General features: G+C 63.9%; 2 protein-coding genes across 11 annotated transcripts in view; one reads left to right on the top strand and one right to left on the bottom strand.

Moving 5' to 3' along the window:
- LFNG (LFNG O-fucosylpeptide 3-beta-N-acetylglucosaminyltransferase) overlaps positions 1 to 19,533 on the top strand; it is a 98,383-nt gene that overhangs the window by 54,207 nt on the left and 24,643 nt on the right. For 5 of the 6 annotated variants that reach the window (XM_021085997.1, XM_021085995.1, XM_021085998.1 and 2 more), the window contains one exon: positions 13,449 to 13,601. The gene's annotated coding sequence lies outside the window, so the exon portion shown is untranslated. Of the gene's footprint in view, positions 1 to 13,447; positions 13,602 to 19,533 lie in introns of those variants that run through there. The other variant, XM_021086001.1, reaches the window with a different exon arrangement.
- Positions 763 to 8,361, bottom strand: GRIFIN (galectin-related inter-fiber protein). Of its 5 annotated transcripts, none has more exons than XM_013992211.2 (6): positions 4,867 to 8,361; positions 4,580 to 4,744; positions 1,892 to 1,971; positions 1,639 to 1,798; positions 1,132 to 1,266; positions 763 to 940 (listed from the first exon to the last, which is right to left on the bottom strand). In XM_013992211.2, the coding sequence occupies exons 1-6, from the start codon at positions 4,981 to 4,983 to the stop codon at positions 914 to 916; spliced, it is 684 nt and encodes a 227-aa protein (XP_013847665.2). In that variant the 5' UTR covers positions 4,984 to 8,361; the 3' UTR covers positions 763 to 913.

Here is a 19,533-nt window from a genome sequence, read left to right on the forward strand (position 1 = left end):
TGGCCTCGCTCCGTGGGTGAAGGATCTGGTGTTGCTGTGAGCTGTGGTGTAGGTTGCAGACTCAGATCCCGAGTTGCCGTGGCTGTGGTGTAGGCTGGCCGCTGTAGTTCTGATTCAGCCCCTAGCCTGGGAGCTTCCATATGCCGCAGGCGGGCCCCAAAGAGACAAAAAAGAGAGCGAGAGAGAGCTGGATGGATGAGCTGGGGGTTCTGAAATCAGGGCTGGGAGGCTCCCAGCTGTGCTCCCTCTCCCCAGACCTGCATCCGCCCCCCAGGCCCCCCCCCCCCCGCCACGGAGACACGCACAGAGCACAGAGCGGGGCAGGGACAGGACACTCCTCCCTTCCTGGTGGGACCCTTCCCTCCCTCCTACAGGAAGTAGGAGAGGAGAAAGTTTGGGGACCCCCTTGGCGGACCGTCCTGACCTGGCGGGATGCGTCCCCTGGGTTGGAGGGCAGAGCTGCAGGGCTGTGAGCCCGGGGTCCTGGGTGAGGACCAGCTGGGACCTTCTGGCCTATGACCGGGATGCTCCCGTGCTCAGATCCCATCACCATGCCCGCCCCAACCCAGGCCGTGGCCTCCCCGCAAACCTGTGTCCACCTGCCCCACCGCAGACCATCAGTGTCCTGGGATGAGATGAGGGGTCAGACTGTCCCCAGGACATAGGACTCGGGATGCCTGGCCCTGGCCCTGGCAGGAGTATCTGGGGCTGCATGGAATCGCCCCGGCCCCGCCCCAGACCCCCTCACAGTAGCCAGGATCCTGCAGCCTGCTTAGACTTTATTGAAGGTAGAGCTGGAACGGGGGCGGGGGGCGGGGGGGTGCCCAGGACTGCAGAGCCCTCCCCCCAACTTCCCCAAGGTGGGCTTCACTGGACGTGGGGTGGCCAATGGCCACGGCTCGCTCCTGGGACTTCAGGCACAGCTCAGTAGCCCCCTTCCCTGCAAACATCCAAGACGCCGCCTCAGCCGCAGCCCCCCGCCCCAGACTCGCGGGGTGTGGATGGCGGACCCCGCCCACAGCCCCCACCCCCACCCGGCGGATGGGGTCCTGGGTAAAGATGTTGCCGTGGGGGGCACTGGGGGGGACAGGAACGTTACCCCCAGCTCAGGCCTCTCCTGGCCAGCTCCACCTGGGCCAGCCGGTGGTCACTCAGCACCTGCACCCGGGTGATGGCGGCCAGCGGCCTGTGGCGGTGGGCGAACTGCAGCACCTTGTGCTCCTGGGCGTGGACGTGGAAGTGCTCCGCGTCCGAGCTGACCTCCATCTGGGGGCAGGGGGACAGTGACCACAGCCCCCCGGGCCTCTCTCCTGCCCCTGCATTGAGCTCAGGCGGCTCTGAGTCCAGGAAGCACAGCCGGAGGCCCAGGGTCCCCTCCGCACGTGGAACCCCGTCATGCAGTCCCCCCCACCCAGGGCAGTTCTGAGGCCCCTGCTGGGAGCCCTTCCTCTCTCCTCAGCGGGGTGGCTGGGGGCCCGCAGTGAGACTCCTGCCCTAGCCGGCTGACCTGTAAGCACCTACAGTTAGTGCCCCCCGCCAGGGGCCCCGGCTGCTACGCAGCATCCCTCCCACCAAGCAGCGGGCACCTGATGCGACCACAGGCGCCCCTCCCCCATGGGCCTCCCCCACCCCCGTCACCTCGAAGGGCTCCCCGAGCACCAGCGGGAAGACGGTGGACACCTCCTCCTGGCCCCAGCGACCGCCCTGGAAGGTGTTGGCCACGATGCTGGCGCTGGAGAAGCGGGGCTTGATGTGGAAGACAATGTCCCCCGCCTCCGACAAGAAGTTGATCTCGAACCTGGGGGCATCATGGGGTCCGTGAGAGCTGCAGATGCCTGAGCCGTCACCCGCCCAAGGCCGGGGGGGACCCCGGGAGGGCGATGTCCCTTACTTGTCCTCTCCAGAGTCAGAGTGTCCCTGGACCAGCAGGTTCCAGCCGGGGGCCAGGCCCCCTGCATAGAAGGCTTCAAACTGCAGACAAAAGAGGGGACAGAGACCCCTGGCGTGTGGCCACCCACTTGTCCGGAGGCTCCCCTCCCACCACCCAGTGTGCTCTTTGCTGGGACCCTGGCCCCCTGAGCAACGTTCCCTTCGCGACGAGGCGGCAGGGGTCTAAACGCAATGCCTTCGCAGCCTGATGAGCGGGGGGTCCTGGTGAGCAGGCAGCTCTGGGCGGGAGGAGCGCAGCTGACTTGGGGACCCCACCAGGCCCTGCTCCCGTCGCCCGAGTCCAGGTCTCACCCACCTGCAGTGCCATCTCCCCAGCTTCTGCTGGGCGCAGCGCGAGCCTGGGGATATATGCGGGCTGGGCGGGGCGGGGGTGCGGGAGCCCCACCCCGGGATGGCCTGGTGAGCTCATTGCCCTTCCCTGCCCCCACTCCCCACCCCCCATCCTCGGCTTCCCCCTCCCCCACCAGCAGGTCCTCCATTCAAGCCCCGGACGGGGCGGCCCCCTCCTCACCCTCCTTTCCTCAGGGGCCTGTCTGGCTCTCCAACTCCACTTCTTAGGATCCTCCACCCACCCCGAAAGCAGCTTCTACCCATTCTTGTGGGAAGGGCGGGGCTGAGGCAGCACCCCCCCAGCCTTGACCTCCAGGATCTCAGGGGCCCAAACCCTCCCATCTGGTCTAGCGAGGGGGCCGGGGGAGGCTCTCAACCCTGCCCTGGGCTTCGGGGGCCATTTGGCCACCTGGCACCCCAAATCCGCGTCCCCCAGCCCAGCCTCCCCTGGCTGCCCTGTTCCAGCAACTCGCTGGCCCCACGGGGCAGAGTCGGGATTAGGCTGGGCCGCTGCGGTCAGCGCATTCCAGGGCTTGGGTGGACGGACGGGCTGGGGGAGGGCCTTTCCCACACCCCCTCGCCCCTTCTGGCCTGGCTCCTGGGCCCCTCGCAGCCGAGCTGGGGAGGGGCCAGGCCGGGGGCCCTCGGGAAGCCTGCTGGGGAGACAGGCAGAGTGTCCCCAGGCTTTGGGGGCGGCTGTGGGGGGAGCTGCACTGTCCGGGACCCAGAGAGGAGCCAGGCTGGGCGCAGAGCACCAGGCTGCTGTGTGTGGTGAGCATGCCGTGAGTGTGCCGTGAGCAGGTGGCTGAGTGTGTGAGCAGGTGTGCAGGTGAACGTGTGTGTGGGTGTGCTGAGCCAGGGACCCAGTGGTGGGAAAACTCGAGTGTGCGTGGACAGTGAGCCTGGGTGTGCGGGGTGTCCTGTGCCAGGGTAAGCGTGTGTGGCTCTGGGTGCTGCTGCTCTTTCCCTGCCCAGTGAGTCTCGGGATAGGCATGTACCTGGCTCGCCAGCCCCTTAGGGGTGATCAGCCCGGAGTGCCAGGCCCTCAGAACCCCAGCACTCCCCTTGGGCCATTATTCCCTCCGACCCCTGGTGGTCCCGCCTGGCCTCTCTCCGCTGTGCTGGTGATGGGCGTGTGCCTGTCATTTTTGATGAAGGGGGTGATGCTAAGGCCAAGGCTGGGAAGGGACACGGAGGTGGCCGCCACCTCCAACGGGCAGTGCGGGCCGTTCCATCCAGCCCTGCCTGCAGGGGGCAGCCCTGAGCAGCAGCCCTGCCTGCCTGAGCCTGCTTGCCGTGGAGTTTTGGCTCAGTTGCACATCCCTGTGGAGGGTCCCGGCCCAAGGCAAGAGCTTGAAGACCCCTGATTCAGGCAAGCCTGTCCCTCTGAACCTCCGCCTCCCCGTCCGGGCAGGGGGTGTGTGTTGCAGGGAGCACGCTGGGCTGGCCCAGTCACTCCAGCCTGGAGGCTCAGAAAGCCCAGTTGGGACAAGCTGGCTCTGGGCCTCCGCCCACCATGACACCTGTACCTGGCATGAGCCCCCGCCTAGCCAGGCCTCTATGCAGGGTAGGAGCCAGGAGCGGCCGAAGCTCTCAGTGACGGGGGTAGCCAGGGCCCAGAGGGCCCCAGTGAACCCAGGCCCCACATGGCCGGCCCACCGCAACGTTGTGGAATGCAGGTCGGCCCCGCCCGTCCTCTGGGACAGTGCCCCACATTTAGGTGCTGGCCGGCGGGGGCTGGGAGCAAACAGACCTGCCCAGACAGACACCGCCCTCCTTTCCCGGATGTGTGGTTTTGCCCTGGGCTGTAGATGTCCATGGCTCCTGAGCAGCCAGCAGGGTCTCCACCCAGCTCCATGGGGGACCTTCTCCAGGATGGCGGCTTGGGCTCAGGGACCCACCTAAGCCCCGGGCCGCCATCGCCAGGTGGCGCCAGGCCTGGGCCAGTACTCGGGGACACCCCCATGGTGTAGAGATAGCGACCATCCACCAGGAGCCTGCTCCGCCAGGCACTCAGCTAAGCGCTTTGCAGGCAGCCTCACAGGTCCTGCACCAGATCTAAGGGCACAGAGAAGTTAAGTGACTTGCTCAAGGTCACACAGCTAGGGAGTGACAAAGCCAGGGTTTGCACCCAGCGGTCTGCTCCTGGGTGTGGAGCCTCTTGCCAGGCCAGGATGGAGGGTGATCAGGGTCGGCTTCCTGGAGGTGGAGGCATCTAAGTACAAATTAGAAGGTGGTAGGAAGAGCAAGAGCAGCGTAGCTAGCCCAGGGGATCGATGCCAGGCAGGGTCTGACATACCTCAGTGGTCCCAGAGGCCTCAGGCATAAGCCCCCTCTTCCTGGGACAGTTGACATCTTTTGAGGAGGCTGGCACAGGCTTCCTGGGCTTCGCGGGGTCAGACACCATTGCGCCGACCCGCGTGACAGGAAACAGGCGCAGATGGAAGGAAGCTCCGCCAGAGCCCTGGAGTGAAGGACAGTGGCAGCGGACGTCAGCACCCCCTCTGCACCCCCAGTCCAGTGCTCCCAGCACGCCCTGTTGTGTCCCGTGCCCCCACCCCAGCACGAGCACCCAGCCCGGCCCACCAGTGACCGACTCCAGGTCCAGGGTGGGTGGGTCTCGGGCTGGGCCAGGCTGCCCTCAGAGCCCTGTTCAGGCTCCAAGTCCCTCCCAGGACCCCCCGTCCCACCCCCAGCCCACATCTGGAAGCACTCAGTGACAGGTCAGCACGGAAATTCTCAGCCTCCACTTGGCAGGGAAGCAGGGAGCTTCTGCCAGGCGGGGGCCCTCTCGTGCCCAGGACACACAGCTTCGGGCCAGCTGTCCCCAGCTGGGTGCGGGTGGCCTCGGCACAGAGGCCTCACCTCTTCTCCCTGCTGCTGCGGCCGTGGCGTGAGCGTGCCCCGGGTCAAGAGAGAATGAGGACGGTTGGAAAGCCCTGCGCACCCTTGCACAGCTCGGGGGACAGGCCGGAGGCGAGGGGCTGGCTGGGAGGCAGCTTCGGCGGTGGCAGCTCTGGCTCCTGTGCCCCTTCCTGGCCCCTTGTAGGACGCTGACCGTAAGGCCTGTGAAAAGATGGAGCTGCCCAGGGCTGGGGAGGGCTGCTGCAGGGCCGACGGGGACCCCGGGGCTCCGGGGAGGGACAGCAGTGTCCCGATGCTCCCTCACCTGAACCTTCTGAATTCTCTTCAGCCACACCCTGTCCCGAGTCCGCCGCTCTCAAAGCTGAGTTGAGTCTCACAATATCGCCCTGGGTCTCTCCCTCCCTGAACTGCACTCTGTCAAGCACGGCAGAGGTCATTTCCAGTCCGAGCCGTTCGCCGAGGCCCTGCTTCGTGCAGGAGCTGCCGTCCGTAGGAGGAGGCCCGTCTGGGCCTGATGCATGCGGGCGCCTCTTCCCCCTCACCTGCCGGTACCCATGCAGCTCCCGGCACACAGTAGGTGCTCAGGAAAATGCAGTGACTGAGGACCGTGCCCCTCGGGCAGACGGAGGCCCCAGGCCCAGGGAAGGGAAATAAGAGGAAACACAGCTCATCTTGGCCACAATTGCTATTACTTGCCAGCTGAGTCCCTACTGTGTGCTCAGTGCTGTGCTGAGTGCTCATCATTCAGTCCTCCACCAGGTGGGTTACCAAACCCACATCACAGCCAGCTGCCCATTCGGTCACTCAGCAGATGTTAGCTGAGCATCTGCTCTGTGCCAGGCCCTGCGCTATGGTTCACAGGACAGACAGACACACAGAGCCCGTGCCCTCACGGAGCTGCCCGTGTCTGAGGAAGGGAGAGAAGATTAACTGTCAAACCCGGCATCCCATTATTGAATTATTATTAGGATAAAAGTCCTGAAGGGAAAATATGGGGAATGGTAATCTGTACGGGGTGGGGGGACCTGGACTGACATGGGCTGGTCAGGGAGGCTTCCTGGAGGAGGTGATATTTGAGCTGAGCCCTCAAGAGAAGGAACTAGCCAGAAGGGATGGAAGAGTGTTGCTGGCAAAGGGAACAGCATGTGCGAAGGCCCTGGGGAGGGAAGGGCCAGGATAGGGAAGACAACTCCCCAGCCCACTTCTGCTGCCTGGCTGAAGTCCCGCCCTTCCCGTCCCCCACCCAGGCACCATTTTCCACTCCCTAATGTGGCCCCGCATTGTCCCGGCCAAGCCACCCACCCAGTGCCTTGCCATTGTCTGTGTCTCATGCTTTCCACCCCTGAGTCTCTTATCAACAGAGAATCGTGGACTTGGTGGCACATGGGTGCTGATAAGGCTTTATTGCAGCCAGTGCCAAGCAGGGGCTGCCAGACCTGACACCACCCCTCTTGCTGGCATGGGTGTGCCAGTGGCGGCCCAAAGACACTGGGCAGCAGCCTGGCCTTCCCTCCTGTGGGGACTCTGCAGGGCTGACCCGTTGGGGTCACCCCTCCCGCTCCCCACCTCTCCCGCCACACCCTTGCCAATCCAGCCAGCCAGTCCTTGCCCCTCCCCGGGCCTCGGTTTCTCCATCTGAGGTTGAAAATGAGACAGTGAGTGTGGCCTGTGAGCTCAGCGGGGGACAGAAGCAAGCTTGGCCTTGGCCCCAAGGAGGCAGTCCAGGCCACTGAGACACCATGCCACTGGGGGTGAGGCTGGTGTTGTTCCCTCCCTGCCAGGCCTGGGCCTTAGGCAGCAAATAGGGGCTCCTGCCCAGACAAGGGCTCTCCTGTTGGGGGCGGGTGCAGAACCTACTCCCCAGCAGGCCTCAGCCCCTGGGAGGGGGGCCACACCCCACTCTATTTCACCCTCGTTTATAGAGGCGGCAGCTAAGGCTCAAGGGGAGTCCTAACTGGCCCAGGTCCATGCAGCCAGTTGCTGGTGAGCCAGTGTTCTTGGTCGCAACTCTCAGAAGTGGGGCCAGGACTGGGGTGGCAGGACAGAGTCCCCCAGTGTCCCTCCCTCATTTTCCAGCTCCACGGCTACAGTTCTTGGCTCTGCATGTGTTAGAAGGGGCCCCTTCCTTTGCAGTCCTCAAAGTGAGTTCATGTCTGTTCGTGGCCCTGCTTGGAGAGGGCTTTGTGCCCATTTTACAGATGGGGAGACTGAGGGCACTGAGGGCAGCGTGCACGTGTCCCTGGTGAGGCATTTCCATGACCTTTCGAGGGATCCGTCAGGAGCCCTGTCAAAACGATGCGCTTGAGAGACTCCAAAAGCCCTTGTGGTGCCACTTGGGTCTGGGACTGAAGGAGAGGCCCCCCTCCATGGCCCTGGATTGGGTGGGTAGGACTTGGCTCGACCTGTGGGACCCTCTTGGGCTTTGGGCCACTACCAGCCAGGGGTGAACCCATGAGGGCAGCCATCTTTGAGGAAGCTCAACCAGCCCAGACAGGTCTGTCAGAAAGGCGGCCTGGGCTCTGCGGCCACTGGGCAGGCACAGTAACGGGTGAGAGACCTTGCTGGCAGGACAGGGGCCGGGGGCCAGCTGGGCTGAGCAGGGTGGAGCCGCCGGCTGACATCTGGCCTGGAGGAATGTAATGCTTTCTGCAGCTGGGCTCTGGGCTCCGGGAGCCTCCAGGGAAGCAGGCTGGGCCAGGTTTATAAACAGACACTGCAGCAGCCCGGATTTGAGGAAGGAAGAGCTGGGAATCCAATTAGATGAGAAAGTGGCTGGGGCATCCTAGAGTGGACCTGAAGATGGAGCTGCCGGAGCCTCAGGCATCCTGAGAGCCCCTCCCCCAGCACTAGGAGGACACAGGACACCAGCCATGGGTTCAAGCCCCCATTCTGTAGAGCGTAGACCTCCACGTGCTGTGCTGAGACCTGGGGCCCTGACCCCTCCCTGGGTGGAGGCGAGGCAAGGGGAGAAGGGCCAGACCCATGCAGCCCTCCATCCCTCACTCCCAAACCTTTCCAGAGCGCCTACTGCGTGGTATTGTGGGGGCGACATAGAGCACGCACTGCATGGGGGAGACAGATACAGCTCCACCAATCCTGCATGTTCTAGATGGGGATTTGTGCTGGGGAAAACGTAGAACAGTGCCGTCCAGTTCAACAGCCCCCGATTGCACTTAGACGTCATGCCCTAAGATGTGTGAATTGAGATGTGAATATTAAAAAAAAAAAAAACACTAGGGAGCTCCCGTCCTGCGCAGCAGAAACGGATCCGACTAGGAACCCAAGAGGTTGCGGGTTCGATCCCTGGGCTCGCTCAGTGGGTTAAGGATCCAGCGCTGCTATGAGCTGTGGTGTAGGTCGCAGACGCGGCTCGATTCCCTCATTGCTGTGGCTGTGGTGTAGGCTGGCAGCTACGCTCCGATTAGACCCCTAGCCTGGGAACCTCCATCTGCCGTCTGTGTGGCTCTAAAAAGACAAAAGACAAAAAAACAAAAAACAAAAAAACAATAAGATTTGCAAGACTTGGTGCAAAATATCTCAATAATTTTATGAGTCACTTGTTAAAATATTTTGGATATACCCGGTTAAATGTAAGATACGACTGAAATTAATTCCACCTGTTTTAAAAACTTTGTTTTTAACGTGGCCCCTGGAAAACTTTAAATTGCATCTGGGCCTGCGTTGTATTTCTATGGATGAGATGGTGGGAGGGCAGGGGTAGGAGGCAGCTGCAGCTGGGCAGGAAGGGAACGTCCTAGGGAGGTGGCCGCCGCCTTGAGAAAGACCCGGCCCAGGAGACTCGGAAAGAGTGACCCAGGCAGAGGGAACTGTCGGTGCAAAGGCCCTGAGGTCAGAGCAGCAAGGGGGCTGGTGCGGCTGGAGGGTGGGAGCGGAAGGGGCCGGGGTCAGAGGAAAGCCACCGTGGGGGGATGAGCTGAGGCTCTGCCTGTGAGGAGGACGGGCTAGGGCTGGACCACGTGAGGAACCCCCAGGATCCCCACACCTGCAGCCCCGCCTGGCGTAGCCGCCACACGCCCCCCCACTCCACTGGGCTGAGCCCTGCTCGCTTTGAATGCTCTCGCCAAGGCTGTTGGGAAAGGCCCACGGGAGCCGCCAACTCCCCACATAACTTCACGCCAGTTCCAGGACATCTGTGGGGGGCGGAGTCCGTGGCCCCAAGCTGTGAGCCCCGAGGTCCCATGCAGGGGGGGCGGCTGGGAGGGGGAGAGGCGGATGGACAGAGGCCGGTAAAGGCACACGGAGAAACGGGCCGAGAAGGGGGTCGAGGCAGCAGGGGGAGTAGGGGGGCCTCCCAGAGAGCTCTCCTCTCAGGCTGGGCAGCCCCCAGCCCCTTCAGAAGGGCCAGGCCAGGTGGGCCTCCAGGGGAGGGGGCTACACCCCGAGTCGAGGTCTGGCTGGGTGGGCAGCTGAACAAAAGATGGGGTTGGATGGACGGTGGCTGCCAGGGGGGGGCCCCCACAGCCACCAGAGCCCAGGAGCCTGGTCTGATCCAGGCGGGCCTCACGGGGCCTCGGAGGGTCATCTAGGCTCTTATTTTCTCAGACGGAAACCGAGGCTCAGAGAGACCGAGAAACTTGCCCGAGGAGCACAGCACGCAAGTGGGAGCGGCAGGCGAGGGCACGTTCCCCCCGTGTCCTTCACACGCTTGGTCTCCATCCCCCAGCCGAGGCGCTGGCTCTGACGGAACGTTCTTCCCCTGCCCTGCATCCCCAGGGAGCTGGGAACTGTCCCCTGAGCTGTGTGGCCAGCCCGAGCCAGGCCTGTGGAATTTCCCCAGCCCAGGGGCCAGGTCGGGAGAGAGCCACGGTGGGCTGGTGCCTGCAGAGTGGGCTTGGGGGGAGGCGGTGGCCGAGGGGGCGCTGCCTGGGGAGCCTGACCCTCCTCACCCCAGGGCCCAGCTTGGAATTCTGGGAAGTGAGACCGAGGGGGTGGTCCTTTGAGATTAACGTATTGTACTGCGAGACCCCCATCCTGGGCCACACGATCCAGCCAGCCAGCCCCTCCCTCAACAAACATTTACCCAACACTCACCATGTGCTGGGGGCTGGGCTGCCACAATGGTCAAGGTCAGCTGTGATGGAAGGCGAGCCTGAGCCCACCCAGCCACGGTACACGGGGAGGTGGGCAGCCGTGGACTGGTCTGGAGTCCGCGTGGTCCAGGTCAGGGTCAGGACTCTGCAGGGTCTGGGGTGTCCCCGGCCCACAGGTCTCAGAGAAGACAGGCATTTTCTACTGAAAACCAAGACTGGCCACTAAATGACCCTCTGCCATCAAGGTCCTTGTTTGTTTGTTTTTGTCTTTTTGTCCTTTGTAGGGCCACACCCAAGGCATAGGGAGGTTCTCAGGCTAGGGGTCTAACTGGAGCTGTTGCCGCTGGCCTACACCACAGCCACAGCCATGCCCTATCTGAGCTGCATCTGCGACCTACACCACAGCTCACGGCAATGCTGGATCCTTAACCCACGGAGAGAAGCCAGGGATCGAACCCGCAACCTCATGGTTCCTCGTCAGATTCGTTTCTGCTGCGCCACCACGGGACCTCCGGTTCTTGTTTGTTTGTGGTGGTAGAAATTTTGCAACATCTTTCTTGGGAGAGAAAAGACAAGAAAGTAAAGGAAAACGAAAGACCACTTGTGTGCCTATCTGCACGGGTGCTGGGGGCCTTCTCTGGGACGGGGAAGCCCCATTGAGGGCCAAGTTCAGGAAGCGAGTGACCACCCGGTGCCCAAGGGAGCGGCAGGACACAGGAGGGGCAGGCCGACTCCAGGCAGGCGTCCATCTGTGACGGTGCCTGTCCCCTGGGCCGTGGCTGAATGTTCCAGAGAATGGCCAGGGTGGGCAGGACTCCGGGGCCAGGACAGAAGCCAGGGCACCCTAAGGGGACAGGAGAGGGCCCGTGGAGAGGTGAGGACGGGAGTGCTTGGATGGCAGGGTTTCTGCAGGTGGCCTGATCCCCCACATGGTGGGAGAGGTCCCTGAGAGGGGACCCCAGCTGGAGCTTGGCGGTGGGAGGCGGGGTGGTGGGGGCAGGCAGAGGGCCAGGCCGAGTGGGCGGGGAGGAAGTGGAGACCCTTGCTCCCCCCTCAGCTCCTGGCCCTTCCTCGGCCTCTCCCCTGCCCGCCCCCTCCCTGCCCCAGACAGCGGCTCAGGGCCCGGGTGCAGCAGGCCAGCTCACCCCCGCCACCAGGACCCCAGGCCACCCCACCCCTGTTCCTGCGCTGACTGCAGCTCCCACTTCCCCAGGCTGGGATGGGACACGAGATTCTTTCAAAAACATTTCCTTTGCAAAATAATCCTTCGAAATATGTTTTTGGAAACGGACTCCTGATCAGAACAGGAAGAGGCTAATTACAGTCGCTCCCAGAGGGGCGCGGGGGAGGAAGCCCAGTGGTTAGAAACGGGTGAGGGCCGGGACACCGGCCCGGACGCCCCACCCACGTGTGGCCTCAGCCCCCCTGCCCCTCTCCTGCTGGCCCCCTGCCCCCTCCGCCCACCACTGGGGAGACAGTGACCCAGAGAGGCCCAGGGATGTGGCCAGAGTCACAGGTTACAGGCAGAGCAGCCCCTCTCCCCACTGCTGCGTGGTGCCAGGTGGCAGCGAGGTTAGGCATGTGCCTGTGCCAGGTTGTGCCTGGTTGGGGTGGCCCTAGGGGTCTGCAGCCGGCTTAGCTGGAGGTGACCCCCGGGGTCTGACTTCCTCACTGAGCCAGGGCCCCTTTCCAGGTATGCAGGGGCCGGACTGGGACCACCGGGGGGAGGGGATGGGGGCCCCTGCCCTTAAACCCTGGGTACCCTCCAACCGAGGGCCCTCTGGGTTCCTGGGGGACCTAGAGCGGGGCCCACTGCGGACCCCCTTCTGGGTGTTCTGTGTCCCTCTCGGTAAGCTCTCATGCTCGGGTTCCGGGTCATCTCTTACAGGCACTGGGGCTCTGCTTATCTTGGGGTTAGGCTGTCTAAACCCTGACCTTTGCTCTGCCTCCAGCCAGGGGTCTTTGCTCCCAGCCAAGACCAGATTTAAGCGGAAAGCTAAGGAGTGAGCCCTCGAGGCCATGCCTCCGCACGCCTGTCCTTCCCATCATCCATCCGCTCCCCGTGCATTTCTCGTGTGTCTGTCTGTCCGTCTCTGCTAGCTTCCTCTTGCTGTTGTAATAAATTACCGCAGCAGCCTGCGTGGCTTAAAACAATGCTTATATGTCACTGCGCTTCTATGGCTCAGAGGTGCGTGCTGCAGGTTAAAATGCAGTCCCGGAGCTCCCGTCGTGGCGCAGTGGTTGACGAATCCGACTGAGAACCATGAGGTTGTAGGTTCGATCCCTGCACTTGCTCAGTGGGTTAACGATCCGGCGTTGCCGTGAGCTGTGGTGTGGGTCGCAGACGCGGCTCGGATCCTGCGTTGCTGTGGCTCTGGCGTAGGCCGGCGGCTGCAGCTCTGATTAGACCCCTAGCCTGGGAACCTCCATATGCCGCAGGAGCGGCCCAAGAAATGGCAAAAAGACAAAAAAAAAAATAAAAAAATAAAATAAAAAATAAAATAAAATGCAGTCCCTTCTGGAGGCTCTAGCAGAGACTCTGTTTTCTGGCCTTTTCCAGCTCTTGGAGGTGGCCTGCGGTCCTTGGCTGGAGGCCCCACCCCAGTCTTCAGAGCCAGCCTCGGCCCCAGTTGTCACAGCGCCCCTGGGTGTCCTGTTCCTTTATAAAACCCTCGTGGTCACACGGGGTCCACTGGCGGGGTACAGCATAATCTCCCCATCTTACGATTCCTAGTTGTCACAGCATCCAAGTCTCTCTTGCCCGTGATGACGACATGTTTCCAGGTTGCAGGGTTAGGATGGGCCGAGTTTGGTGGTGGTGGGAGGGCACCGTTGTGCCTGCCGCGTCATCCTTCCGGGTCCCTGAACATCGGCTCATCCGTGCGCCATCCTCTCGCCATCTGCCCAACGGTACACCATTTACCCATCGGCCAGCCAGCCAGCCTGGCATTTGTCCATCTGTCCTTCTCTGCATCTTTCCCTCTTCCCATCTATCCTTTCGTCCACCCCCCCAGCCCGTCCCTTTATCTGATCATCCGTCCATCTACCTCTCCGTCTGTCAGTTCAGACTTCCATCCATCCATCCATCCATCTGTCCGTCCCCACACACGCACACCTGTCCATCTGTCTGTCTAGATGGGGCAGGAGGCCAAGGGACGAGGATCAGAGAATCATGGAGGATGTGGTGGGGACACAGGGCGGAGTCCCGACCCTCCCAGACTCTGCCTGGCTCAGTTTTCCTCTTGCTCACAGCTCAGCTCCTTCCTGGAACCACCCGTTGTCACCACCGCCGCCCCCCAGACGAATGGCTTCCTCTGCCACACCCACATGCCCCGAGTGGAGGCTCTCAGGAGACACAGGCCGTGGCTGACCTTCCCCGTCTCTGACCCAGGCCCCGAGGAGCCAGTGAGTGTCTGCTGCATGGACCTGGACGCATGCTCATCATCGGGGCGGCCACACCCCCTTCCTTTCAAGCGCAGCCCCTGGACTGCGGAGGGGACCCCTTGGCCTCACACACGGGCCGATGCAGGAATGAGCGGGTCCTCGCTGACCCCGAGCCCCCTGGTTCCCCTCCTGAGCTCAGCGCAGGGCTCGCCCTGGGCTCCGGGAGAGGCTGTGGGAAAGGCCCCTCCGCTGGCCTCAGGGCGTCTTGTGGAGGAGTAGTGGTCACCCCAGGGCTTGTGGAGAGGCCCCTGGACCAAGCCCAGGATGACTTGATGGGGAAAAAATGCCCCCAAGAGGAGTGTCAGGCTTTGGCTGCCAAGACAGTCTGTGCTTATCACAGCCGCATCCTTCTTATCTCCCTGCTAGGACCCGGGCGGGGGGCTCTGGGCTCACCGGCCCCGCAGTGGGGACCCCAAACCAGGGGCTAGGACCTGGTTGACCTCGATCGTCTTTCTCTGAATCTCGTCGTCTCTGGGTCTCACTGGATTTTTATCTCTGACTCCCTTGGTCTCCAAACACATCCTTCCTTGCAAGGGCTCGCTCTGCAACAGAGCCCCCCAGAGTCAGGCTGCCCAGGACTCTGCACTTAAGGCACCCCAACCCTACCCTCCTTCCCAGGATGGCCTCCTAGTGGCTTCTAGGAGTGACCCCATTTACACCCCCCACCTTGGACCTACATCCCCCAACTGCCTGCCTGGATGCTGAAGTGCGGCCAGCCTGGGGTCCTGGAGCTGGACCCTGTGTGGTCAGGGCGTGACCCAGCATCACCCGGGGTCTCCGGCAGGAGGCGCTTAGGTGGGAGCGCCAAGTGGGTGAGCAGGTGGATGGAGGGCCTGTGGGTGGGTGCGTCGGGAGCCGGGTCGGTGGATGTGTGAGTAGTAGCTGGGCTAAGACAAAATGGATGATGACCCGAGTGTGGCCGTGCTGGCCACCTGTGCCGAGAGTCTGCCTGCTCCCATGGCCAACTCTGTGCCTCCCGGCTCCCCATGTGACCTCCAGGGCGCAGGCCAGAGAGGCTCCTGGCACGTGTGCTCCGGGGAAGCCGGCAGGAATGGGTGTGCCCGCCTGGTGGGCCAGGGCCCCAAGGAGGCGGGCAGGAAGGGGAGCGGGCATCCCTGAGGGCAGCTGGGAGGCAGGGCTGGGTGGGGCCCACAGCAGCTCCGGAACTCCAATCACCCCAGGCCGCCTCCACAATGCCTGGGCCCCTGGTCCTCCCCGTGCCTCCCCCCCCAGACCAGCCACCCCCTCTGTCTGGGACCCAGGCTGGGGGACACTGGCCACACCCTTGGGGGTCCTGCTCCAGGGGAACCCCCAGCAGCCTTGCAGACCCGGTGGGGGGAGGAGCCAAACTGGGGGGAGCTCCATGCAGTGTCAGGATCTGGCCCCTGACTCCGAGCCCCCGTCTGTGTGACCCTCAGTCAGACAACCAACCCCGTGGGCCTCAGCGTCCTAACTTGTAGCCTGGACCCCGAGGCTGCACTGCCTTCAGACAGGCAGGTCTCTGGCTTCCCTCCCTGCCCAGCGGTGCCTGGCTCAGCTCTGCGCCCAGGAGGCTCCATGCGCACTCACACGCACAAGGCCTGAGGTTTCAGCCCCCCTGGGTGGTACAAGACCCCTCTGCTTGCCCAGGGGAAGCTGTCTCCTGAGGCCCTCAGCAGCCGCTGCCTGCCCCCCCAGGCCAGGAGTCCCGGCGTGCACAGAGGCCATTATTCAACGAGGAAGGGGGTCCACCAGGCTGTCCTCGGTCCGAGGCCGGTCCCAGGGCCCCAGCTCTCCTGCAGCACCCAGAGCAGGTGTGCGGGCCCCCTCCTCTTGCTCCCTGGGGCCCCCGGAGGCTGGTGGGCCGGGGCCTGGCACAGTCTCCTCTGCACATGTGGGGTGATCTCCAAGTGGGGGTGCGGAGGGGCTGAGGTCCGAAAGGAAAGGGCTGGTGGGTGCGGGCAGGGGTCTGGCAGGGAGGGTCGCAAGCCCCCTCCTCTGTCCCCAGGCTGCTCTCTCTCACCAACCCGCCCATCACACACATGCACGTGCACGCACACGCACACACACACCAGGCACACATGTGTGTGCCCAGGCAGCACCGCTTGCACTGGAAGCACTGGTGCCTGGGGGGGTAAACCCCGGGTGGTGATGGACCCTCAGCCACACCTTCCTCCCCCAAGCACCGGCCCCGGCTCTCCTGCCGTTGGCCAGCAGTGTACGGGGGGCCTGCCTGGCCCTCGGTCTCCTCATCCAGACAGTGGGCCGGGCTCCCAGATCTCGAAGGGCAGCCCCACGCCCACTGTCAGGCGAGTCTGGCTTATGCTCCCATGCCCCCCACCCCAACCCCATTCTTTGTGGCGGGAGGAGGGGACGTGGAGGTGAAGAGGGCCCTGGCGCCTCGTGGCCAGCGGAACTGTCCCCCCGGCCAGCCCTCCTGTCATCCACTCAGGCTCGGCCCAGGGTGGAGGCTGTGTCCTGTCGTCCTGTCCGTCTGTCCATTGTTCCTAGGCCACTGGGGCCTGAGCGACCACCCCACCCCCACTGCAGAGAGGAGGAGCTGGGGGAGGGAGGGGGGAGGGCCGGACCTGTTAACAAGCTTCTTCCCAGCCCCCACCCCGCCTTAACTCCCCAGGCCCTTCCCAGGCGGAAAATTCAATTAGTTTCGAGCAACTGCTTTGCTGAAGAGCCAGAGAAAGGGGCAGGAGAGAAAGGGGACCCGCCCGGCGGCTGGTGTATGTGCTGTGCGGGGCTGGGGGGGGGGGGACGTGGGAGGCAAACGACCTGCTTGTGTCTGTGTGTTTCTGCTGAGTCCTTGGGTCCCTGTGTGCCCACATCTGTCCCCTGCAGAAACATGGCCCCATAGCGCTCTGCACGCCCTTGTGTGTCTCCCACCTCAGCCATACCTGCAAGCCCTCATCCCGAAGCCCAGGAAGGAAGCCTGGTTGGGGTCGGGGGGCCATGCGCACAGAAGGGTGAGACCTCCTTGCAAACTGCACCAGGCGAACCTCCAACTCACAGGGGGTCCTCCCACCCTGCTGGTACACTGACCTCTGGTCCTATCCTCAAACTCCCTAGCCTCCTGGCCACAGGGCCTTTGCACACACTGTCCTCCCATGCCTGGCCAGCTTCCCTGCAAGAACCTTGCCCCAGCCTGGGTCCATTCTTTCCACTCTCCCGTCATCCCTGGGCTTCAGAGCAAGTAGCCAAAAGCCTCCCCCCTGCAAGGGAGGCAGAAGTAATTCTGTCTGGATCCCGCTCTGTCCCGGTGCACAGCGTGGGGCCTAGCATACAGCAGGTGCTCAAGCGGTGTTGGCTGAGAGGATAAAATACCAGGCCCACAGTTTAGGAAACCATGAGTCCTGCAGCAGACACACCTGTCTCTGCCTGGCAAACTCCTATGCACCCTGCTATGGCCTGACTTCTAGGAGCCCTTCCTCCAGGATATCCAGAGTGCTCTGAGGATCAATAAGAAAGCGCATCGCATAATGACCCTCAGCTTGGGGTGTCTGCACTTCCCTCCAGGACACATTATCCCTTGTCGCTGGCCCACGGTCTCCCTTGACCCACCCAGGTACCCCTTCTGGAGAGGCCTCCACGTCACTGGGGTGCAGGATGGGGGCAGAGGCGCCCTCCAGGCAGGGCATGCAGTGGGTGTGCAGGACTCAGAGCTGCGGCGGGACGCGGGTTACCATGGGTTGGGGGGCTGGGTAGGGAAGGGGCACTGCCCCTCTGAGCACTACTTTATGGGTCCCTGTTACTGGACAGGGGGGCTGCAGCAGGTCTGGGCTGCGGCGTCCTGGGGCTGCTGGGAAGGAGGCGGTTTGGGAAGGCAGATGTGGGGAGGCCCCGTGCGGAGGAATGTGGGCTGGCCCCTCCTCTTTCCCCAGGAGGGACAGAGGCAGATGGCAGCTGGGGGCTGAGAACAGAGGGGGCCCAGCCCGCCTGGCCCAAGGCTCCGATGGGCGCCTGTGCCCCTCCTCGGGATCTGTGGGGGCACAGCCTTCTCAAGTTCCCGGCCCCCCAGCCCTTGCCAGCTGTGTGCAGCTGGGGCCTCGCCCTGAGAAATCCAACACCAGTGGGGGGCAGGGGGCCCAAGGCTGCTCGCGGGCTTCCCCCACCAGGGCCTCCGGCCATTTGTGACCTGCTGTGTCTGTCGCCAGTGAAAGGGGTGACCTGGAGCCCAGGGCTGGGCAGGGCCCAAGACTCAGTTTCCCGTGATCACACCTCTAGCTCCTTTCTGCCGAGGGAGCCTCACCGCCACCCCGCGGCTCCCGACCCTCTCCATGTGCCGGGATGTGGGGCTGAGGCTTGGGGACACGCCCAGCACCAGGGCCAGCGGGCTTCGCCCTCCGAGGTGGATGCAGAGTGCTCCTTCCTGCCCTCAGCCCTCCTACCCGCCCCGTGCCCATGCCCCCCACCAGCCCACTTTGCAGACAGGGAGACTGAGGCCCCACCCAGGGTGCCAGCCACCCAGAGCCACCCTGCCCTGGCACCCTGGGTCCCACCCAGAGCCTGGAGGGAGGGAGAGGGCTGTGAGGGAAGAGGGAGCCACCAGATGGCTGTAATCCCACGTCAACAGGGCTTAGACACCTGCCCGGCCTCCTCCCACCCTCCCTGCGGGCCCGCCGGCATTTCTGCACATCTCTGCTTGCAAGGGGCCTTCCCCACGGTGGAGGCTGGGCCTCCTGCTCCGGGGGTGGGGGGGTGGCGGGGCGCTGGCTCCCCACCCCCGCCCCATTCCCGCCAGATTTCCCCAGCCCAGGCACAGTCTGAGCTCAGTCTCAGGGCTGCCAAGGGCCGTCCTGGGGACAGACTGGATGCTCGAGCGCCTTTTCTGGACCCGCTTGGGGCTGGAGATGCTCAGGTGTTTGGAGCAGGTGGCCTGGGGTGGGGTGGGGGAGGGGAGGAGAGCGAGAACAGAGTCCTGCTGAGGGGCCAGGATGGGGGCGCCCCCGAGGAGGGGGCCAGAGTGATGAGAGGGCCCAGAGCTCCCCGCGGCCAAGGCCAGCCTTGAGACAGTCTCCCAGTGAGGGGACAGGTCACTTCGGAGCTGGAGGCAGAGACAGGACAAGGGCCAGGCTAGGGCGGGAGTCAGGCCGCCACAGCCAGCCCACACCTGCACCCACAGCTGTGCCCGGGGTCCCTCCCACCCCCAACGTCTGGGACCGAGCTGGCCCACCGCCCCGCGCCTAGGCCCACAGGCCCCGCTCAGCCAGCATCTCGGAAAATGTGGCCTCTGCAGGTCTCCCCAGGGGGCCCACTCTGCCTGCCATCGCTCGCCCAGGGCCCAACAGACCGTCTAGTGGGCGTCTGGCTGGGAACCCTCAGCCCTCTGAGACCTGGCGTTCCCGCCAGCCCTGGGCACACGCCGGGCTCAGGGCTCGGCTCCGCAGGCCCCGTCAGCACCGGGCTGTGGGGGAACGCAGGGTGGGAAGGTGGGAGCTCGTCTGGTCCTGGCCCGGCACCTGCCCCCGCCCGCCTGCACACCCCGCCAGCCCACGGGGCCCTCCTCGCCCGGCTGCCTCCTTTCAGGGTCCGACAAGCCTTTTCAGGGCTGACTGATGGCAGGTCTGCATTTCCATGTCAATGGGCCAGGCCAGGCCGCCTGGTAAGCTGGTTAACAAGCCCCCAGCCCCTTTGGGGAGGCTGTGCGGGGTGTTAACACAAGCTCCATTCTCCGGGGGCTCCGTGGCCTTGCGGTTGCCATGGCGCCCTGCGTGGCCTTTTGGGCCACGGCTAATCCTTTCTCTGGGCCTTTCATCCTGGCCGTCCCACCCCCGAGCTGGTCGCTGGTGACTCGCCGTGCCCAACAAGGCTGGTTTCTCTGCCGGGGTCAGAGGAGGCCGTAAATCCAGCCCCCTGGCCCCTAGCCCCCTGGCCCCAGGCCTTTGTCCCTGGCATTGTCCCTCAG

The sequence above is a fragment of the Sus scrofa genome, chromosome 3 (assembly GCF_000003025.6).
Source record: "Sus scrofa isolate TJ Tabasco breed Duroc chromosome 3, Sscrofa11.1, whole genome shotgun sequence".
In the NCBI taxonomy this organism is placed as follows: domain Eukaryota; kingdom Metazoa; phylum Chordata; class Mammalia; order Artiodactyla; family Suidae; genus Sus; species Sus scrofa.